Below are 22,248 nucleotides of genomic sequence, written 5' to 3'. Positions count from 1 at the left end.
GCAAAAGGTATTGGATTCTTAAAATGCAAAGTGTCTAATGAAGTTAAAGAAATTCCTGTAAGTGATGTCTTGTATATTCCCCAAGCAGTTGCAATATGCTTAGTGTATCTACATTAGATAAGAAGGGATTGTGATTCATTTTGAAAACAGTAAGTGCACCAATCTCTAAAAATTATGAAGTGTATGCTGAAGCTTTTATGCATAATGATGTTTATAAGCTGAACATTTCAGGTGAAGCCTCACATATTGCGCAAGTAAGGAAGAATGATGGTAAATGTAGTCTGGAAATCTGGCACCGCCGCCTGGGACATCGTGATTCTAAGGTGATCCAGGCATCTTTACAGTAAGCAACTAGCCACCGGCATTCAGATAAGTGCAGATGCTGGTAATATGGAGAAATGCATAGACTGTGTTACTCAAAAAGGTGTGAGACCCTCATTTCCTGCATACACAGGAAATAGGAGTAATTAAAGTGCTGGACTTAATACACAGTGACTTATGTGGACCGTTTAATATCCCATCATTGGGAAATAACAGATTTGTGCTAATATTCTTGGATGATTTCTCTAGATATTGTGTGGCCTATTTGCTGAAAGAGAAAAGTCAAGTCACAGACATGCTGAAGAAATACGTAGCCATGGTGAGCAATAAATTTGAAAGAAAACCAAAGGTTCTTCAGACCGACAATGGTGGTGAGTTCACTTCACAAAGCATGCGCACATTTCTAGAACAAGAAGGCATTCAACATATCACAACAGTAGCTTATACACCAGAGCAAAATTCTGTTGCAGAGAGAAAATTTAGGTCACTTGTGGAAATGACCAGATGTATGCTGTCAGATAGCAATCTCCCTAAAAGACTATGGGGGGAAGCCATTCTCACAGCAGTGTACCTACAAAACAGAATGCCAACTAAAGGCGCTGAGCGCACACCACATGAGACATGCATGGTAGGAAGCCAAACCTGTCACACATAAGAACATTTGGGAGTACAGCATATGCTCATGTACCAAAGCAAAGAATGGCATAAGCTGGATTCCACAACAGAAGGGGCATTTAGTTGGCTATGCTCCAGGACACAAAGGATATAGAATTTTGAATCTGAAAACTGGCATTGTGGCATAAGACATGTTACATATTTTGATGAAACAAAGGGTTGATAAAGGCTGGATTATCCCAGATGAGCCTTATCATCCAGAATATGAAACTAGAACCATAATAGACATGCCAGTGTATATAAATGCCATACCAAGGCAGATGTCTGAAAGCAACTCATCTGTATCTAACGAGGAACAGGCAGAGGAAGCAGACACAGAAAGGATCATTGAAGAAGACAGTACAGTTGGAGAAGGGGAATCAATTGGAGAAGAACTCTCAGATTTAGAGGATGCGGAAAGGTCAGACCAACCTGTTGTCAGACGCTCATCCAGGGAAAACAAAGGTGTTCCACCCCAAGACTGTCTTACCTAACAAAGTCAGCAGAAGCTCAAGAGCCCTTAACATGGGATGAGATTGAGAAAATGCCAGCAGAAGAAGCTGCTGAATGGCATAAAGCTGCACAAGAAGAAATTGATGCATTGGATAAAAATAATACTTGGATTCTTACAAAATTACCTCCTGGCAAGAAAGCTATAGGATGCAAATGGGTATTCAAGTTAAAAAGGAATGCACAAGGAAAAGTGGAAAGGTATAAAGCCAGATTAGTCGCAAAGGGATATCTTCAAAATATGGAGAAGATTTTGATGAAGTGTTTGCACCTGTAGTGAAACACACGACAATAAGAACACTTCTGAGCATTGCAGTCTCAAAAGGCATGCAAGTCAACCACATTGAGTGAAACAGCATTTCTTCACGGAGATATAACTGAAGACTTGTACATGGAACAACCAACAGGTTTCATAAATACAAACAAAGACAGCTAGTGTGTAAATTAAACAAAGGTCTTTATGGATTAAAGCAAAGTGCAAAATGTTGGAATGAAAAATTGCATGAAATATTGACAAATTTAGGATTTAAGCAAGGTGAAGCAGATAAATGCTTGTACACTAGGTGCACAAATGGACAATATGCATACATTTTAGCTTTTGTTGATGATCTGCTCATTGCAAGCAAAAGTGAGCAAGAGTACAAGGACATTGTAAAGTGTTTAAACCACAATGTTGAGATAAAAGAACTTGGTAATGTGTCATACTATCTTGGTATAGAAATGAGAAACAAAATGATGGTTCTTATCTTCTAAGCCAGAAGCAGAAAATAAATGAGCTTATTGAAAGTTTAGGTATGCAAGATGCCCAAGTTGTAAGCACTCCCATGATCACTGATTTTCTGAAGGATGAAACAGTAAGAGAACCTTTACCAGATAACATCCAATATAGATCAGCCATAGGTAAGCTTTTATATCTAGCTACCACATACAGGGCTGATATAGCAAATGCAGTAGGAATTTTGAGCAGAAGGGTCAGCTCACTACCAATCAGATTGGACTGCAGTTAAAAGGATGGTAAGGTATTTAAAGGGTACCATTGATTGTAAATTAAAGATTTCAGCCAATAGTAATCCAAAACTAATATGTTACTGTGATTCAGATTGGGCAGGGGATCATTCTAATTATAAATCCACAAGTGGATATGTGTTTATGTATGGAAATGTACAAATTTCATGGGCCAGTCATAACAAAGTATTGTGAGTTTGTCTTCTACAGAAGCTGAATATGTGGCAGTATCGGAAGCGTGCAGAGAACTGATGTGGATTGAAAAACTTTTGCTGGATTCGGAATAGCTGAACAGAGACCAATCCAGATAATGGAAGATAATCAGAGCTGCATCGACTGTCACAGAATGACAAGGTTCAGTCACGCACCCAAGCACATCGCAACGAAATACCACAACGTGCGAGAGTTGGCAAAAGAAGGGGTCATCAGTCTACACTATGTCACACCAGTGAGATGACAGCTGACATCATGACCAAACCGTTACCCAGAGAACATTTTGTGAATCTGCGTATAAAGCTTGGACTTTGTATGAATAAATAATTGCATGACAGTTATGCATGAGAAGGGGTTTGTTGGAATGTAATTGTATTTTACATGCATTGCCTGTCACCTATTATTTCTCTGTGATTACTCTGTGACCTCTGATGTGAATTACTTAGAGAGGTCACACAGCTATGCAACTTCCTGTGGGGGATAGATGCAGCAGATGCAGCACATGGAGCACATGGAGCTCATGATCTCTCCTAACCTGAGAGGATCTATGGTGGTGTGAGCATCCATTACCATCTAAGCACATGGAAGGAGCTGATAATACAAATGTATAGTAATATGTATATATAAGCCTATCTGATTATAATCTAACTACAAACTGTGAGTAAACAGATGTTTTGTTACTTCAACTTTAAAGTGACTCAGCAGTGAATTATTCAGGGGTGAATGAGAGAGAGATGAAGAAAGAAATTAACATTTCTAAAGCTGAAGCTGTGTGTACTAAAATCTGCTAATTATTTACTACAAATAATCCAACAATTTGAAGGTACAGTTATCTGATAAGGTGCTACAAGTCGAGAGGATTCACAGAGTTGGAGCATTGTGAGAGGGGGAGCAGCAGCCACGTCCTGTGTTGGCAACAATTCTCAACTATGCTGATAAAGAGCGGCTGATGCAAGCAGATAGGAGCAAGAAATTGGTGGAATTTAATGGGCACAGGATCCTGCTTTTCCAGGATTATTCTGCTCGTGTGGCCGATCAAAGGAGGCAGATGGGTCGCCATTGCAAATGCCTCTTTGAGAAGGGAGTGCGGTTTGCGCTACTATATCCGGCTAAGGTGAGAGTGGTGCATGAAAATAAAACCTTATTTTTCTCCAAACCTGGAGCGTTGGGCACCTTTGTGGATAAGCTGCAGTGACTTGACTTTTACTTAGTCTATGTGATATCTCTTCGCACCATGTTGGGTTTGAACTGAAGCATGAGTTTGGACTATGGCGATACTGTGAGGTGACGCAGACTACAACAGAACTGAGACAGAGAGGCCATTGACAGCATCTGTGTTGAATTTAGAATCTGTAGGGAGTATTCTCCTTTATTTTTTTCAGATCTAAGCAGTTGGTTTGAGGAATGTTTATTCTTATTCACCTGTGTTAAAAAAATAAGTTGTTGTTTTGACCTCAGCATTCTCGGGAGGGTTTCAGTGTTTTTTTTCTAGTAAGGGGGGTGGAAGGTGGGATCTAGGGTGGGGTTAGTGGTGTGTAGGAGGAGGGGAATGACTGCTGTGAAGTTGTTTGGGGTTATGCATGATAGTAATTCTTTTATTTTGTTTTGGGGGTTGGAGGGGGGTTAGAAGTGCATGGTCTTTGGGTTGTAGGGGGGGGATTGGGGAAGTTAGGGGGGGGGAATGGTTGGTCCAAGCTCACCGAGGTATAACACATTATGTGGAAGGGACATGTTTGGGGGTTATTGGTGGGGGAGATTATTGTCCCTTGTTTGTTTTCGCATTGTTTGAGGGACTCAGCTGGGAGGGTCCCTTGAGCATACTACTGCTTTCTTGTGTCTGATTATCTTTTCCTTTCCTGACGGTGTCCTATGACTCCCCTTAAGGTTATATCTTTGAATGTTGATGGTGTCCACTCCCCCATAAAACAAACGAAGATCCTACAGGTGCTCAAGCGACAGCACGCAGATATTGCTTTTTTGCAGGAAACGCATTTGAGGAAAGCAGAACATTTTAAATTAAAAAGGGACTGGGTAGGGGACCTCTATTTTGCTGCTTACAACATCAGGCAGCGAGAAGTGGCCATTTTGTTTAGGAAAAATGTGGTGTTTGAGATGCTCTGGCTGTACCAAGACTCAGAACATAGTAACATAGTAACATAGTAGATGACGGCAGAAAACGACCTGCACGGTCCATCCAGTCTGCCCAACAAGATAACTCATATTTGCTGCTTTTTGTGTATACCCTACTTTGATTTGTACCTGTGCTCTTCAGGGCACAGACCATATAAGTCTGCCCAGCACTATCCCCGCCTCCCAACACCAGCCCCTCCTCCCAACCACGGCTCTGGCCACAGACCGTATAAGTCTGCCCAGCACTATCCTCACCTCCTAACCACCAGCCCTGCCTCCCAACCACCGGCTCTGGCACAGACCGTACAAGTCTGTCCAGCACTATCCCCGCCTCCCAACCACCAGTCCGCTTCCCACCACCGGCTCTGGCACAGACCGTATAAGTCTGCCCAGCACTATCCCCGCCTCCCAACCACCAGCCCGTCTCTGATCTTGACTAAGCTCCTGAGGATCCATTCCTTCGGCACAGGATTCCTTTATGCTTATCCCACAAAGGCTGCTTTGTAATAGTAGTGGGGTTGCTGCAAGGAAGAAGAGTAGCTTTTTGTAATATTTATGCACCCAACATTTATTCTCATAAATTCTTTGCGCTATTGTCAGCTCGTTTAGCTACCTTTGATGATTATCCCCTGGTCTTGGGAGGCAATTTTAACATTACTAGTGACCCTTCGATAGATTGTGAGCCTCCTAAAAGACCAGCTAGAGACTACGAAGGGAAGGGAGTGAATTTCTCATTAGTGAGTTGGGGGGTGGTTGATGTTTGGCGTATGCTGCATATGGATGAGCGTGATTTTACATTTTTCTCCCACCCTCATGGCGTTCATGCACATCTGGATTACTTCTTAATTTCTCAACTCTTTGGTTAAAGTCACTTCTAAGGCAGGGATAGGGTCACCTGATATTTCTGATCATGCTTCGGTATGGGTCAGCTGCGCTGGGAGAGGAAGGTGGGGTGCCTCGATGGTGCATGAATCCTGCCTTTATCAAGATCTGGAGTTTTGTAGATATCTGGCCAGGGATGGCTGGATTTTGTGACTGATAATGATGTTGAGTCAGTAGGGCCTCGTGTTTATTGGGAGGCAGCTAAAGCAGTGCTTTGTGGTAAAATGATAGCGTATAGTGCGTCAGTGAATAAAAATAGAGAATCCAAAATCTGGGATTTTACGAAACAGCTAAGGGATGTTAGGAGAGTTTTGATCTTTGCTCCATCTGATGCTAATCGAAAAGTCTACTATGAAATTAAGAAGCAACTGCAGGGCCTTATGGATGCTAGAGCACTTTATCGTGTTAAACTTTATAAGTATCGATTGCACAGTGGGGCAATAGAACTGGTAAGCTGCTGGCTTCTTTAGTGCAGCAGAGGGCAGGGGAAAAGTTATATTGGTAGAATCAAAACTGCTACGAGAGTTATTATAACAGTAGAGAGACCATACAGGGGGAGTTTGTTCGGTTTTATTCCAATTTGTATAGTAGTGGATCCTTCTCAGTTGAAAGTGTGAAGAGTTTTTTACCAAATTGTGCTTACCTTCGTTGACATCTGGTCAGGTGGCAATCTTAAATACACCCTTACGGGGAGTGGAAGTGCAGAAAGTCATTAAGCAATTGAAGTCGGCCAAGCACCAGGCCCAGGTGGTATAGGCACAGATTCTATAAAATCTTGCAGGCACTTGATGATTCTTCTTTTAGTGACATGTGCAAAGAAGTTAAAGAGTCCCAAGTCATGGGTCCTTTCTTAAATCATGTACATATCACAGTTATACCTAAACTGGGGAAGGACGCAGAACTGGTAGGAATGTGTAGACGTTAAGATCTAGGCATCTGTGTTGTCCTCTAGGCTCAACTCTTTTCTGCCTCAGCTGGTACATATGGATCAGGTGGGTTTTGTTCAGGGTGGTTTGCCTCCGTAACATATTAAAAGTGAGCTGCATTTTTGTCAGAGGGGAGACGCTGTCGGGGATGCATTTTAGCCAGTCTGGATGCCGAGAAGGCTTTTGACAAAGTAGTGTGGGAGTACTTGTTTTGGGTTCTGAAGTGGTTTGGTATACAGGGGAATTTTTTTAGATGAAAAAGACAGGTACAAATCAAGGTAAGGTATACACAAAAAATGGCACATGTGAGTTTATCTTGTTGGGCAGACTGGATGGACCGTGCAGGTCTTTTTCTGCCGTCATCTACTATGTTACTATGATTCATGCGCTCTATAGCAACCCTTCAGCTCAGATCATGTTAATGACTTGTTATCTGAAAGGTTTTGTCTGCATGGGGGAAACTGGCAGGGGTGCCCACTGTCCCCTCTATTGTTCTTTACCTTGGAGCCACTTGCCCTGCACGAATCGGCAAGACTCGGTATAGTGAGGGGGTTTTGTGTAGGTGGACAGGGTACCAAATCAACCTATTTGCAGATGAATGCTTCTGGTGCTTGACGATGCGTCTTCTAGTCTCTCCGCAGGTTATGGCACTTGAGAGACTTTGGTGCATTTTCAGGTCTAGCATAAACTTTGGAAATCAGAAGCCTTATCAATTAGTAGGCCGTGTGTTAGTGCCTCTTCATCTTCCTTTTTTTTTGTATGGGCTCGGTGTGGCATTAAATATCCTTGGGGTGTATTTGGGGGCAGACCAGGCCTGGGTTTACAAGAAGAACATAACAGAAAAGCTAGATGCACTCAAACAACTCTGCAGTCGTTGAAAGGATCTCCCTGTGAATTTCATGGGACGAGTCGAATTAGTCAAAATGATCCTTTTGCCTAGCTGTTGTACATATTTAGTGCCTATACTGGGAAAGACCAAAGGTCCATTGAGCCCAGCATCCTGTTTCCAACAGTGGCCAATCCAGGTCCACAAATACCCCGGCAGATCCCCAATGTACAAATATTTTATACTGCTTATCCCAGAAATAGGGGATTGTTCCCCAAGTCCATTTAATAACAGTCTATGACTTTTCCTTTAGGAGCTGTCAAACCTTTTTTAAACTCCGCTAAGCTAACCGTGTTTACCACATGCTCTGGCAATGAATTCCAGAGTTAATTACCCGTTGAGTGAAGAAAGATTTCTCTGATTCGTTTTTAAGTTTACTACATTGTAGCTTCATCGCATGCCCCCTAAGTCCTAGTATTGTTGGAAAAGCGTGAACATAACGCTTCAACATCTACCCGTTCAATTCACTCATTATTTTATAGACCTCTATCATATTCCCCTCAGCCGGCCTTTTCTCCAAGCTGAAGAAACCCTAGCCGCTTTAGTCTTTCCTCATAGGGAATGTCGTCCCCTCCCTTTATCATTTTCGTCGCCCTTCTCTGCACCTTTTCTAATTCCACTATATCTTTTTTGAGATGCGGCGACCAGAATTGAACACAATATCGAGGTGCGGTCGCACCATGGAGTGATACAAAGACATTATAACATCCTCATTTTTGTTTTCCATTCCCTTCCTAATAATACCTAAAATTCTATTTGCTTTCTAGGACTTCCCCCCCGCAGCAGCACACTGAGCAGGTTTCAACATATCAACGACGACACCTAGGCCCCTTCTTCTTGGTCTGTGACTCCTAACGTGAACCTTGCACGACGTAGTTATAATTTGGGTTCCTCTTTCCCACATGCATCACTTTGCCCTTGCTCACATTAAACGTCATCTGCCATTTAGACGCCCAGTCTTGTAAGGTCCTCTTGTAATTTTTCACAATCCTCCCGCGATTTAACGACTTTGAATAACTTTGTGTCATCAGCAAATTTAATTACCTCACTAGTTACTCTCATCTCTAGGTCATTTATAAATATGTAAAAAGCAGCGTCCAGCAGGGAGCCATGGGGAATCCCAGCTAACTACACTTCTCCATTGAGAATACTGACCATTTACCCTACTCTCTGTTTTCTATCTTTTAACCAGTTTTTAATCCACAATAGGCACTCCTCCTATGCCATGTATTCGCTGCAATGTTACCACTTAGGTGCGTGTTAGGGAAAGATCGGGCATTTCGTAGCATGGTTAGTTCGTTTATTTGGCGTGCAAAACGACCTAGGATTTCCTTTAATAAGTAACTTCCGGAAGGGTCCATGGAGGAGTTAGAGGTTACCTGATTTGCGGATGTACAATGTCTCTGCATTGCTCTGTTGGGTGCATGAGATCCATTTGGGAGCTAACCTTTTTGCACCGGCGGATTTCTGGCAGAGTTTGAGTTCCCCTTATGATCCTCTTGTAGTAATAGCGTCCGGGCGACGACAGGGGTATGGGGATGTACGGGGGAATCCTTTTCTAGATGCTCTGAGAAGAGCATGAACGTGGTGGAGAGCTCATCATGGAGCACCTGGAGGTTATAATCCGTTCTTGACTTTAGTGGGTAGCCCTGAGTTCCTGGCTGGTTGTGACTCCCCGGTGTTTAAGGGATGGGGTGAGGGGGGTTGTAGATATCTGGGGCATTTTAGGTTGTGGGGAATAAAGAGTTTCCATCCTTTTAACAATCTGACGTGCATGGAATGTCCTAATTCTCATTTTTTTGCTATCTTCAGGTGAGAGATTATGTCCAGTCACTGAGCGTCATTGGAAGACGCAGTAATTTTCCAACGGTCCGGACCTGCTTTTTCTAAATTTGCCACCTAAATTAAATAAGCTGTCACAGTGGTATCAGGTTATTCAGGACTCCAGGAAGGCCCCCTTTTTGACAAGTTTGGCAAGGGAATGGAGCCGGGATATAACAGTGGATGTATCAGAGGCACAATTGGGAGCTGCTTTCGAGAATGTACATTCCGTGACTCCTAATGCGGCATTGCAAGACATACACTTTAGGGTCTTACATCAAGTGCATATCACTAGACAGAAAAGGGAAGATTATGGGGTTGTAGGAGGATGATGCACGTGTAAGTGTGGGAAACATACGGGTATCTTTTTACACTCCTTTTTGGAATGCCCGGTGTTGTCTTCTTTTTGGACTGACGCACTGGGGGTCATTGAGAAAACGTTGTGTTGCAAAATTGACTGGTCCTATTCGGTAATATTGTTGGGAAGCTCATTGTCGCTGCGCCAGAGAGAGGTCTGGAGGAGGCACAGTGTAGATTTATTTTTATTGGCGACTTTTCTTATGAAAAATTTATTTGCAGTCTTGGGTGGATCCGAGCCCCCGTCGTTGGCTGTTTGGCACAATCTTATGGGTGAGATGGCATGCTGGTTGCTACCTCTCTGAAATTTTCTACTTCAATGGACATCGTCAGATCGAGATTTGTGGGGCAGATATGTCTTACTGTACTCATCCGCAAGCCTCTGGATGAAGTACTGTTGCTAGATTGATGCCCTTGACAAGCATGAGACCCGCGAAATAGGGTCCTGTCGGGCTAATCACAGTATCGGTGTTGCCAATGAGGTTTCACTAGAATTTTGATGGAACCAGCTAAGTCCCAAGCCACGGAAGGACATACACCACGGCGGGAGCATTTAAGCTAAGTTATATCTGTGCATTATTTGCTTTTACATTGCAATAATGTTGATTTTTGAACGGTAGGATGTTTGAAAGCTATTTACGCTGAAACGCAATTAAAGTTCAGTATAAACACTACCGGTTGGCTGGAGGTATTCGATATAGAAATTTGCATTTGACCTGGGAGCCACTGTATAGGTTGATATGCAATGTCCTAAAATGATATGAGATTAACCTCTACAGCCTATATAAGTTATTCTCGATGTTATTTGCAATATAACAGTTTTTGTCTAAATTGACGTGTTGTTATATTTACAAAGTGCTGAGACAAAACTGAGCCATTTATTGAATAGTTGTATTTCTAGGATAAGCAGCATAAAATCTGTTTTACTGTTCTGGGATCTTGCCAGATACTTGTAACCTGGAATGGCCACTATTGGAAACAGGATACTGGGGCTGATGGACCTTCAGTCTCTTCCAGTATGGTAATGCTTATGTTCTTATGCTCTTAACAAAGCAGTTTAAAATCACTAAATAAGGACTGTTAGAAAGGAGCTCTAATATATCACAGGACAGAATTATAAAGCAATGAAGAAAAGCAAAGAAAATATTGGCAAGATAAAAAGCTAATTAGAGACAAAAAATATAAGAAGATGGTCATCGTTTCAAAACTGGAGCCTTCAGATCGTGTTGAAATTACAGAGGGAAATGTAGGCCAAATAAATATGTTTAAGTGCAGCCTTAAACCTAGCTTTCAGATCACGTGGCAAAGAATTCCATAAGAATGCAGCAAGAAAGAAAAATAATAAATTACGAGTTGAATCAAAATGTGCATTGGTCAGTGGAAGAAACACTACGTAGATGAGCAAAGATTATGGGATGGTTTATAAGGGGTTAACAGAGAGGAAACATAAATTGGGACCCCTTTATGAACCACACTATGTGTCAAAATCAAGATTTTAAATTAATATCGATAAGAAAGAGGAAGCCAACGATATTGAATAAGTTAAAGATGAAATGTGATTAAACTTCCACACCCAGCATAAAGCCCTAATTGCCATGTTCTGGATAGATGGAGACAAGCAAATACTGGGGTTGTGTGACTGGCACAACATTACAGTAATCCAAACAGGATATAATTAAGTCACAAATAACTGGTTGTTGATCATTTTTATCCAAATTATATTGAACAGAACGGAATTCATGGAGAGCATATAAACAACATTTAACGACAGCAGAAATGTGAAGATCAAACTACAGCAAGTGGTGAAAAGGAACTCCCAGATATTTAAATCAATCTACCACGGTGCTACTAAGGGTCTCAGGATGTGATCAGTCAGCTAAATAGCTATCATCTTTGATGAATTCAATACTAGCCAGTGGGCCTGAAGCCAGAACATAGTAACATACATAGTAGATGACGGCAGAAAAAGACCTGCATGGTCCATCCAGTCTGCCCAACAAGATAAACTCATATGTGCTACTTTTTGTGTATACCTTACCTTGATTTGTACCTGTCCTTTTCAGGTCACAGACCGTGTAAGTCTGCCCAGCACCATCCCCACCTCCCAACCACCAGCCCCACCTCCCACCACCGGCTCTGGCACAGACCGTATAAGTCTGCCCAGCACTATCCCTGCCTCCCACCCCCGGCTCTGGCACAGACCCTATAAGTCTGCCCAGCACTATCCCTGCCTCCCCACCCCCAGTCCCCTCTCCCAACCACCGGCTCTGGCACAGACCGTATAAGTCTGCCCAGCACTATCACTGCCTCCCACCACCTGCTCTGGCACAGACCATATAAGTCTGCCCAGCACTATCCCCGCCTCCAAACCACCAGTCCCGTCTCCCACCACCGGCTCTGGCACAGACCGTATAAGTCTGCCCAGCACATCCCCACCTCCCAACCACCAGCCCCACCTCCCACCACTGGCTCTGGCACAGACCGTATAAGTCTGCCCAGCACTATCTCTGCCTCCCAACCACCAGCCCTGCCTCCCACCACCGGCTCTGCCACCCGATCTCGACTAAGCTCGTGAGGATCCATTCCTCTGACAGGATTCCTTTATGCTTATCACATGCATGTTTGAATTCCGTTACCGTTTTCATTTCTACCACCTCCCGCGGGAGGGCATTCCAAGCATCCACTACTCTCTCCGTGAAAAAATACTTCCTGACATTTTTTTTGAGGCTGCCCCCCTTCAATCTCATTTCATGTCTTTCAGAAGGAAACCTGATCTAAGCAAATCTGAAGAAAAATCTGTAAGATGGTCTGTATGATGTAAAGGGAGGATATCTTTTGCGTAAGAACTAAGCACTGATTCCCAACAACTGAATGGGAGTTGCTAAAAAAAACTCAGAAATGTATTACAACAATATTACTGATATATTAGTAGAGAAGAGGCAGTAATCTCCATTCAGCCTTGTCCTGCTGTTGTATCCTTCAATGGCTTCCACTAACAACAAAACTTTGGTTAATGATGTTTGTGTGGGCCATTTTCTCACAGGCCACAGGTTGCCTACCCCTTCCTGAGGGCTCCTAATACTTTGTCACTAGCCGTACCTAACTTATGGAGGCATGAAACATTCTCAGATGAAAGTGAGATCTTTCACTATGGACTGACCAGGCAGGAAAGAAACCAAAGCAATATACACACAATTCTTTCATTCTAAGATTTCAAATCAAAAGTCTTTGCTCATAGAGTTCACCATATTCTGAGTTTCATATTCAAATCGTCACCTTCATGTTTATATTTCAGGACAATGAAGAAGCTGCTCTTGCCACATTTTTCCTGTTCTTGTCAGGTCTGCAGCCTCCTATAAAGTGTAATTCAGAGTGAACCAGTGGTTTCTCCTGTGCTCCTTTCACTGTGTAGAACAGTCAGTATTTGATCTAGATAACAGAAGATAATTAGAGACTGTTAAAGTGGTTTGGGCAAATTGGGCTGTCAGTGACTGATGTATGAAACAGGGAAAAGGCACAAAAGATTGGGATGCTCTATTTCTAAAGGAAGGTGGCATGAAGAGTGACTTGCAGGATTAACGACACCCTGAACTATATCGATCAGCATTGTGGCTATGGCAGGGAATGAGGTGGAACAGGAGTACTCGAAGTTATCAGGTTCCAGCTAGGAGTCTGATGTTATAGTAGATGCCAGAGGGTGAATAATTGCAGTATTACACTGAGCACCATTCTAACGTGTATAATTTTCTTAACATCCAAACACATTGATGCCTTTGTATCACACAGGGCCTGGAGCTTGACTGGCTGTTCTATGATCCTGATGTCGGCGAGACTGATGAGGTAGAGCTGTGATAACCTGATCACAATGGAGCAGACCTGGTACCTGTTTGACCTGGTCACAGCTTACTCTTGTTTTTTTTTTTCTGTCTTCCGTTCTTGGCATGGAGTGGGGAAGGATAGCAGAATGGACATTAGGTTGTCCTTTCTTTTCATAGTAACATATAAGATGACGGCAAAACATGACCAAACATCCTGTCCAGCACCCCTCACTTCCCCTGTCTAGCCACAAAAATGTTTTAGTAATGTTACAACCAATACCAATACCAATAAGACCATTGTCCAAACATCCAGCCCTTATGTCCCCTGTTTGTGTAGGTTCCTTTGTTGCTGCTAGGCACTATTCTAATTATTACTGTGCTTATAGCCTGCCAGACAGACTTGTCCATCTGGTTGTCTGTATTTTTGCTAGGATTTCTAATATGTCTTGTTACTCATCTTGCCATCCTGTCTCTACCTACTATATCTGACTATACCCTGAGCTCAGATTTGAGAAGGCAAATATGTGTCCATTCATTTTTTCCCAACCAGTTGGGTATGATCATGGGCCCTAACCCAATCTACTAGGTGTTACCATTGAACAAGGCTTGAGATGCCAGGACCCTGAGCATTGCCTCTAGAGAACCTCAGCAGCAGACTGGCCCTGGAATTGAATCCAGGTCTCCTGCAACGCAGTGTCCTGCACTACAACTGTGTGAGCGAGCCAGTCTCTCTTTTTCACACTACTAAGGTGCCTTTCCCTTTAAAATTGTATTGTAAATAAATTACATATACATATACTTGGATCCATGCTGGGAACAGTACCAAGGGCTAGAGTTACTAATTTGCTACTGCGTTTTACTACGGGTGCTATTTTATACAGTGGGACCTAGTGTCTAATAATGTCTGCTAATGAAATTAGCATGTGTTAGTAACTGTAGCTGAAAGTATGAAGGGTATACTTAATCCTATATGTATACTGATTTTAAATGCACTCTGTTTATCTTAATATCTTTTTTAAAGTCTAGAGTAGAATGACCATAACATATTAAAAGTTAAACTCGATGGAAGTTCTTTTTCCCTCCTGATTTGGCCAGGTACATAAGCTGTGCCCAGTGAAGTGAGATTTCAGGGTGTTAACTGCATGTCGTACAGGTTCTCAGCCTCAGCCAGAAGAGCCCACCCGTAGCTCACAGCTCAAACTCTGTGCTTGGATCTCAGCAAGAAGTAGACTGCACAAAAATCTATAAGGTCCATGTTCAGCCCCCACAGTCAGAGGTTTTTCAAAACTCTGGTTGTGGCTGTCAAAATTATCCATATATTCAGAACCACTATCTGGGTAGTGGCAGTCTACGGTCTGTTAGCTGGATAACTTTAGCTTAGCCTTCCATGTGTCATATATTATCCCAATAGTGGTGGTGTATGGTCTGCTAGCTCGATAACTTAGGATAACCTTCCATGTGCCACACGTTATCTGGATAGTGACGGCATGTGCTCTGTTAATCGGATAACTTAGGATGGCCTTCCATGTGCCACACGTTATCCAGATAGTGACGGTATGCGGTCTGTTAACCGGATAACTTAGGATGGCCTTCCATGTGCCACACGTTATCCGGATAGTGGTGGAATGCAGTCTGTTAGAAGGTTATCCTAAGTTATTCGGCTATCTGTCTTATGTTATCAAGATAGCAGATAGAGGCAACTGTCGATCCAGATACATTCTGGGATCATCCTGACACTACCCAAGTGCAACTCTGGTACTATCTGCATAGTGCAGAGGCAGTCTGCAAGGATATGCAGAGGTACTATCTGGATAGTACCTCTGAATAATCCAGTCAGCAGCACTTTCTGGATAGCAGGTGCTGTTACCAGATAAGTCCTTTAGAGTATTGGCCCCTGTATTTTTAAAAGGGGGATTCAGACTATGATGATTACATTCTTGTCACTGCTGGACAGATACATTATAGCAAAAATTATTTTTTGGTGTGTGACTAAGGGGTGAGAGAAAATAAGATGCCTTATCCTGCTTGTACACGGAGAAAACCTATTTACTTATACTTAGGTTTGTGGAAATAAAGGTCAACAAACACGTTTCTGGTTCCTGTTTCAGTCTTGTAGGTGAAAACCTTTTTTATTGGTCTAACTTAATATGTCTGTGGCTTGCTTTCAAAAGTTCTCATGTCTTTCTCGGGTCAGTGAAGAAATAACAGTTACACTGGGTTTAAAAGTATAGACAGCATAAGTCTTGACCAACATAGGGGTCCTTTTACTAAGGTGCGCTGAAAAATGGCCTGCACCTACAAGAAATCCCTTTTTAAAATTTTTGCCAAAAACAGATGTGCAGCAAAATGAAGATTGCCATGTGTTCATTTTGGGTCTGAGACCTTACCACAAGCCATTGACCTAGTGGTAAGGTCTCACGCAGTAACCGGGCGGTAATGGACTACGCGCATCAAATGCCATTTGACACGCACAGCTGCTGCACGCCAGAAAAAAAATTTCAGATGCGCGTATCTGGCATGCACCAAAATTGAAATTACCGCAAGGACCAAGTGGTAACTGGAAGGTAACTCCAATTTGGTACATGTTGGGCGTGCATAGGCGCCTACGCGGCTTAGTAATAGGACCCAATAGAGAGTTCAGTACATCTTAAGGTAAACTATATTCTTAGTTTTAGAACAGTGAAATGCTGGCACAAATTTCATTCCTGTGTTACCATTTTCTGTGAAGTCTCTGTTTCTGCTTAGCATTCAGGTGAAGTAGCCAATGTAACCAAAACTGATGGATTGTCATTCGAGACCACCACCACGTCTAGTTCTCCTTTGTACACAGACTCTTCATTCCAGGACTCCACTTCTGATACCTGGGAGGACATTTATCCACATGCAAACACAACTGCCTTCCCCCAAACCTCCACGACATCACCAGTGGAGGTCACCACTGCTACAGAGGACCAGGTGGTGCCAGGGATCACAGAGCAAAGTTCAGTGGAAGGCAGTGACTTAGAGGGAGACCAGGAAGACTTCTTAGAAGAAGGGGAGGATGAAGAACGGAGATGCAAAAAAACTGTGTCCCTGAAGGAGATGCACAGTCTTGCTGAAGCTATGATCAAATTCAGCATTGACCTCTTCAAGCAAGTTCACCTGGAATCCAAAACACCTAATGTTCTCTTGTCCCCTTTCAGCATCTTCCTCAGCCTGTCTCAACTTGCTCTAGGTAACTGAGAAACTAATTTAACTTTTACTTACCCGAGGACTTTGCAAACTGAAATTAGATTGACCCAGGACAGACTCGTGAGGAGGGCTCTTCTTTTCATTCTCCCCACCAACCTTGTCTCTACAGCATACCCACACCTGACCAGCCCAAGAATCAAACTCAGACTGTCTAAATGGTAGTACACAGCAAATTTAAGTTTGAGAGCTCCCCTGTAATTCTGTACAGTAAGTCATGAATATGCTTTCCAGCCTCACAACTATTTTAGAAAGAGAAAGTGATGGCGTTTAAGAGCTATAAGTCATATTCACTCTCTCGAATTTATATCCTGCTGCATTGGCATAGACTCCAGTGGGTCTTTGGCTTTCCCTTTACCCCTCTGCAATTAAGGGGCCCCATCTTATTTCAAGTTTATTTGAATTTGGTTATTGGTTTTGATGTTTTTTTCCAATGATATTCTTGAGTCTACTCTTTGGAGAGTTATACTGTGACTTCTTTTTCCTACAGAAAAATGTTTGTCGCTTGGGCACTAAATATACTAGGCATTACATATAGTTAGATCCTATGGTTTCATTTCAAACTTGTTCTAAATAGAAATAAAACAGGAAATTAAGATGATACCTTTTTTATTGGACTGACAATGCATGTTGTTTTTTTTTAACCAGCTTTTGAAGGCAGAACCACGTTCTTCAGGTCAGTTATCAGGCTGTGCTTCTGAAAGCTGGTCAAAAAATGTATGGTTGGGCCCATAAAAAAGGTATTGCTTTATCTTCCTTTCTTTTGTTTTATTTCTATGTATTACCTTTCAAGTGGTTTAACACAGCAACTATCCTCCTTTGTCCTTATTTGTTCTAGTCCCTTCTCTCTCTGGTGACTATTTTGCATTTTATGTTTTTCAGGAGCTGGCAACCAGACAGAGAAGCAGCTATTGGAGAGTCTGCATATAGACACAGTGACCTGTCTCCACAGCACACTAAAAAGTGCCCGGAAAGAGCTCACAAAGACAATCCTGAGCATTGCTGCACGAATCTACACCAAGAAAGGTGCACTCTAAAGGACCTATACAGGAAGAACAAAGGGTGCTGCAGGGCAGGAATGAGGTGTATAAGAGATGGATATATAGGTCTTGGTACAGGAAGAGCAGGGGGTGCTGAGGGCAGGACTGAGGTGCATTAGAGATGGATATGTAGGTCTCAGACCAGGAAGGGCAGGGAATGCTGCAGTGTAGGAATGAGGTGCATTAGAGATGGATATATAGGTCTCAGTACAGGAAGAGAAGGGGGGTACTGCAGGGCAGGAATAAGGAAACTAGGCTGGATGTGTGGGTCTCAGTACAGAAGAACATAGAATGCTGAGGGAGAGTGCAGTACATTGGCAGAGCTGTGCTCATGTGTGCTAGGGGAGGGGGCTCAGTTTTGGAATGAGAGAGCATGTTGTAGGCAGAGCTGATAAAATTCCAAGCACTGGGTTGTTTGGCTCCTAGAATTTGGTTCCTGGCATCTGTTACCTTTCTGAGTCAGCAGGAGCTATTGCTGTTGGTCTAAGGCCCAGGGAATGTGGCCACTTTCACTGCCAGCCTGGGCCATGGAGCTTGGTCACTGCCGGGGAAAAGAAATGGTGAGGACGGAGAGAGAAAGGAAAAAGAAAGAGGAATGGTCTAGTGACTAGAGCAGGAGGCTGAGAACCAAGGAAGCCAGGGTTTGTGACCCTGGGTAAATTACTTCAGCCCCTATTGATTCAGGTACAAAACAGAGGGCTGTATTTACTAATGTGTGTTAATTTAAGTGCACAGTTAATAAGTAGCACTGCTGAGAATAATGGGGCTTGCATTATTTAATACATTTACTGGTGCCCTTAGACTCTCAACCCTCTGCATTTAAGGAAATACCTCTTGTATCTGAATATAGTTTACCTTGAGCTACTAATGACAAGGTGTGAGCTCAGGCCTGGCTTAACCATTAGGCAAGACTAGGCAATCACCTGGGTTGGTAACCTTTTTTTGGAGGCGGAGGTAGCAAAGAACAGTGTAGTCAAAGCAACACAGTAGATCATGTCAACCTCATGCAATTCAAAGTACTACACACACACATTTTGGGATGGTCATCTAATCTAATATTACCATGTTTATATCGCCTTTTCCAATAAACAACGTTCAAGAAAATACAGGAAGCAGTTTAAGCATTAATTAGAAACTTTCGATATAGAGCTGTTTTAAAGTTTTCACAAAATGATGGTGACCACTAATCTAACAAAAAAGGAAGAGGATTCCATTCTTGAACTGCTCTATAAGCAGTGGTGTGCTGGAGCAGGCTCTCACAGGCTCGCAAGAGCCGGTTGTTAAGTTTTTAAAAAGTAGGGCCCTCCATGGCTACTTTAACAACTGGCTCCCAAAATGTGGGCGTGGGCCCCCTGCTGAATTCTCTTTTACTTTGCTGGTGGGGATGCTGAGCCCTGCTAGCCAAGTAAATAGACTGCTGCTGCTCCCCGCTCCTTGTTTCCAGCTCTGAGCAGCAGACTGGGATTTCTGGAGCATGTGTGAGAAGCTCCAGCATGCTGCTCAGAGGAAGACGTTGGGAGTGGTGGCAGTCCATTTATTGGCTGCCAGCAAAGGTATGCCTAGCGTGCCTGCACGAAGGGAGGGAGGAGAGACAAGTGTTGCTCCCCCTCCCCCCCCCCCCCCCCGCCACCTCTGGCCCTTCCAACTGCAGAGCTGGCTACGTCAGGAGTAAGAGCCTGTTGTTAAATATTTACCAACACACCCCTGTCTATAAGAAAAATAATGTTGAATTTAGTTATCAAAGTCTTTCTTGATGGAGTGTAGGTTGGGGGTCTGAAAGTTATTTGGGAGGGTGTAATACTGAAGAGTCATCTAAGGCACCCAATACCTTTGCACCAGCTCTGCGTGAGCTAAATCTAAATAAATAGAGACTGGAACCAAACCAAACTATGGGCAAAATAAGATAATACAAAAATAAAAAGAGAGAATGGAAAGGAGTAAAAGCAAAAAAATAAACCCACCCCCCCCCAAAAAAAAAAAAAAAACACTGTAGGGGGGAGAGGGGGAGGGGTGCTGTGTGTGTGTATGTGTAAAAATGTTCCCCTGGCATCTGAAAAAAAAAACTTGGCTGGTTCTCAAGTTTTCAGAAAATGTTTTCTACACCTAGTTGTGATTCAGGGTTGAGTGTAATGACAACAGCCTAGGCCTCTTGGATTACCACAAAGAGCACAGTTAGGCTGTCAGGAGAAGATTAAACTGAGAGAGTCTTTGCTCCTCTTGTAACCTAGTCACTAAGCGGCTGTCTCACGAAGCAGCAGCCAAAGAGTGTCTGCGCTTCTGATCAGTGGCGTAGCCACAGGTGGGCCTGGGTGGGCCGGGCCCCACCCACTTAGGGCTCAGGCCCATCCAACAGTAGCACATGGTAATGAAAATGCTGCTCTCCACAATACTGGTACCTTTGCATGCTCAGTTTTCAGCGCATGCCTGCTGCAGACTACCAAGTTGGAGACTGGAGAGAAGCATTTTCCCACCAGCGGAGATATTTTTTGGGGGTGGGGGTGGGGGAGAGAACATTTGGTGCCCACCCACTTCTTGCCTAGGCCCACCCAAAATCTGCTGTCTGCCTACACCCCTGCTTCTGATTGGCCATGGAGAGGGAGCCTGATATGCGACACCCTGTGGATCATTTATTAGCGGTGAGCACTAATGGCTTTAGTGTGTGGTCACTGCTGCAGTGCACAGTTATTTCTCTGAGGCTCGTGGCAGGAAGCATGTGCTAAGCATTACTAAAGGACCCCCTCTGTGTGTGTGCTTGTAGCTGTTTCAGTTTTGATGTTCTTACAGCAGATGAGTAGACATACTGGTGGTTTGGTTCTACGTTATGGAAGAGAAAGTTCTGGCATTTGGCCTAAGGTTAGTGTGTGTGATGACTATCCAACTCTATCAGGTAAAATTACTGAGTCAGTTTCAAAGATGGAGCAATGTCTTGACTGGTTGCACTGAACTTTAGAGATGAGTTCTCGTTTGCGATGAAATGTTCACCAAAGCAGTTTACAATATATTTCTCTTAGAAATTTGGACCTAATTTCCTGGGCTCTGAGTTGAGGCTTGCTGACGTAGCAGAGTGAAATAGCTTGCATACAGGACAAAGTTAAGCCCCTCACGTGTCCCTCCTGAGAACATTACCCTGTATTGGGCTAGAATTCAGATGCTGAGATTCTTGATAGAGCTTCAAGAAACAGGAAAACAAAGCAGATGAAACAGGTTCTGCTGGCTTTGACTTTGACTAGAATCTCTCTGAATGGATCTGTCACCACTATTTTGGATGTGGTAAACTAATGTTCTGTAAAGGGTGCTCTCTGCACGGAGAAGTTTTACAGAATACATGCTTAGTGCAGATTTCATGCCTAAATTTGGGCAGGAGCAGTTGTGCCTGCCAAAGGCTGGTGTAAATGTTCGAGTCCAACTAATTAGATGTGCAAATCCAAGTATTCTACAACATCACGCCTAATTTCTGGGAATGCTCTTAACCCACCCATGCTCCTCCCATGGCCACTCCCCTTTTGGAACTGCATGCTATAAAATTTAGGGCATAGGGCAGATCTACAGGTAACTCCTAATTAATGCCAATTAAGTGCTTGTTAACACCAATTAACAGATTTGTGATTCACGTCCAAATTTGTGCACCCAATTTTGGGCGACCTATACAGAATCCGGGGAATACTGCACACTCTTTAAGAAGAGTGAGTACTATTATTGGTGAACATTTCATCGCAAACGAGAACTCATCTCTAAAGTTCAGTGCAACCAGTCAAGACAATAAAGATGCTCCCTCTTTGAAACTGGCTCAGTTACTTTACCTGATAGAGTTGGATAGTCAGACACATAAAAACCCATTTTCATAGCTTTTTTTTTATTTTATAAACATGACTATTGATAAGATTGTAAAGGAGGGGAGATGAGGATAACTGAGCAGAATGACTTTCAAGTGGGTTCTTGTTGGTAGGATTCCAGATGAAGGAAAAATTCTTAAAGAGGTCTGAAAGTTTTTACGGAGCCAAACCTGTGAACCTGATTGGGAAGAGTGACGATGACCTAAAAGCCATAAACAAGTGGGTAAAGGAGGTGACAGGTGGCAAAATCACCAAATTCTTATCCTACCTTCCAGAGGACCTGGTGCTGCTGCTGCTCAACGCTGTGAATTTTAAAGGTAAGGACTTGTACCCTGCAGGAGAGTGTAGGCTGGGTGAAAGGCTTATTCATGAGCACAGGGACCGTCTGCAGGGGAAAGGATGTAGCAAAACAGTCTGGGGGTGGGGGATGGAGGATAGGGGGTAGAAGTAACCTGAGGAAATACTTCATGGAAAGGGTGGGGAATTTGTGGAATGGCATCCCAGTGGAAGTGGTGGAGATGAAAACAGTATCTGAATTCAAGAGAGCTTGAGACAAGTACATTGGATCTCTAAGGGAGTGATCGGGAGAATAGATAGCATGAATAGGCAGACTGGATAGGCCAT

General features: G+C 43.2%; 1 protein-coding gene across 1 annotated transcript in view; it reads left to right on the top strand.

Annotated features, from left to right (window-relative positions):
* Positions 1 to 22,248, top strand: part of SERPINF2 (serpin family F member 2) — a 40,036-nt gene that overhangs the window by 12,030 nt on the left and 5,758 nt on the right. The window contains exons 3-7 of the mRNA XM_030222140.1: positions 13,001 to 13,066; positions 13,492 to 13,545; positions 16,269 to 16,737; positions 17,634 to 17,777; positions 21,738 to 21,941. Of these exons, the coding sequence (XP_030078000.1) occupies positions 13,001 to 13,066; positions 13,492 to 13,545; positions 16,269 to 16,737; positions 17,634 to 17,777; positions 21,738 to 21,941 (937 nt within the window). The remainder of the gene's footprint in view (positions 1 to 13,000; positions 13,067 to 13,491; positions 13,546 to 16,268; positions 16,738 to 17,633; positions 17,778 to 21,737; positions 21,942 to 22,248) is intronic.

Source organism: Microcaecilia unicolor, chromosome 13 (assembly GCF_901765095.1).
Source record: "Microcaecilia unicolor chromosome 13, aMicUni1.1, whole genome shotgun sequence".
Taxonomy (NCBI): Eukaryota; Metazoa; Chordata; class Amphibia; order Gymnophiona; family Siphonopidae; genus Microcaecilia; species Microcaecilia unicolor.
Note: the sequence above shows the minus strand (reverse complement) of the source record. Positions and strands in the feature narration are given on the sequence as shown.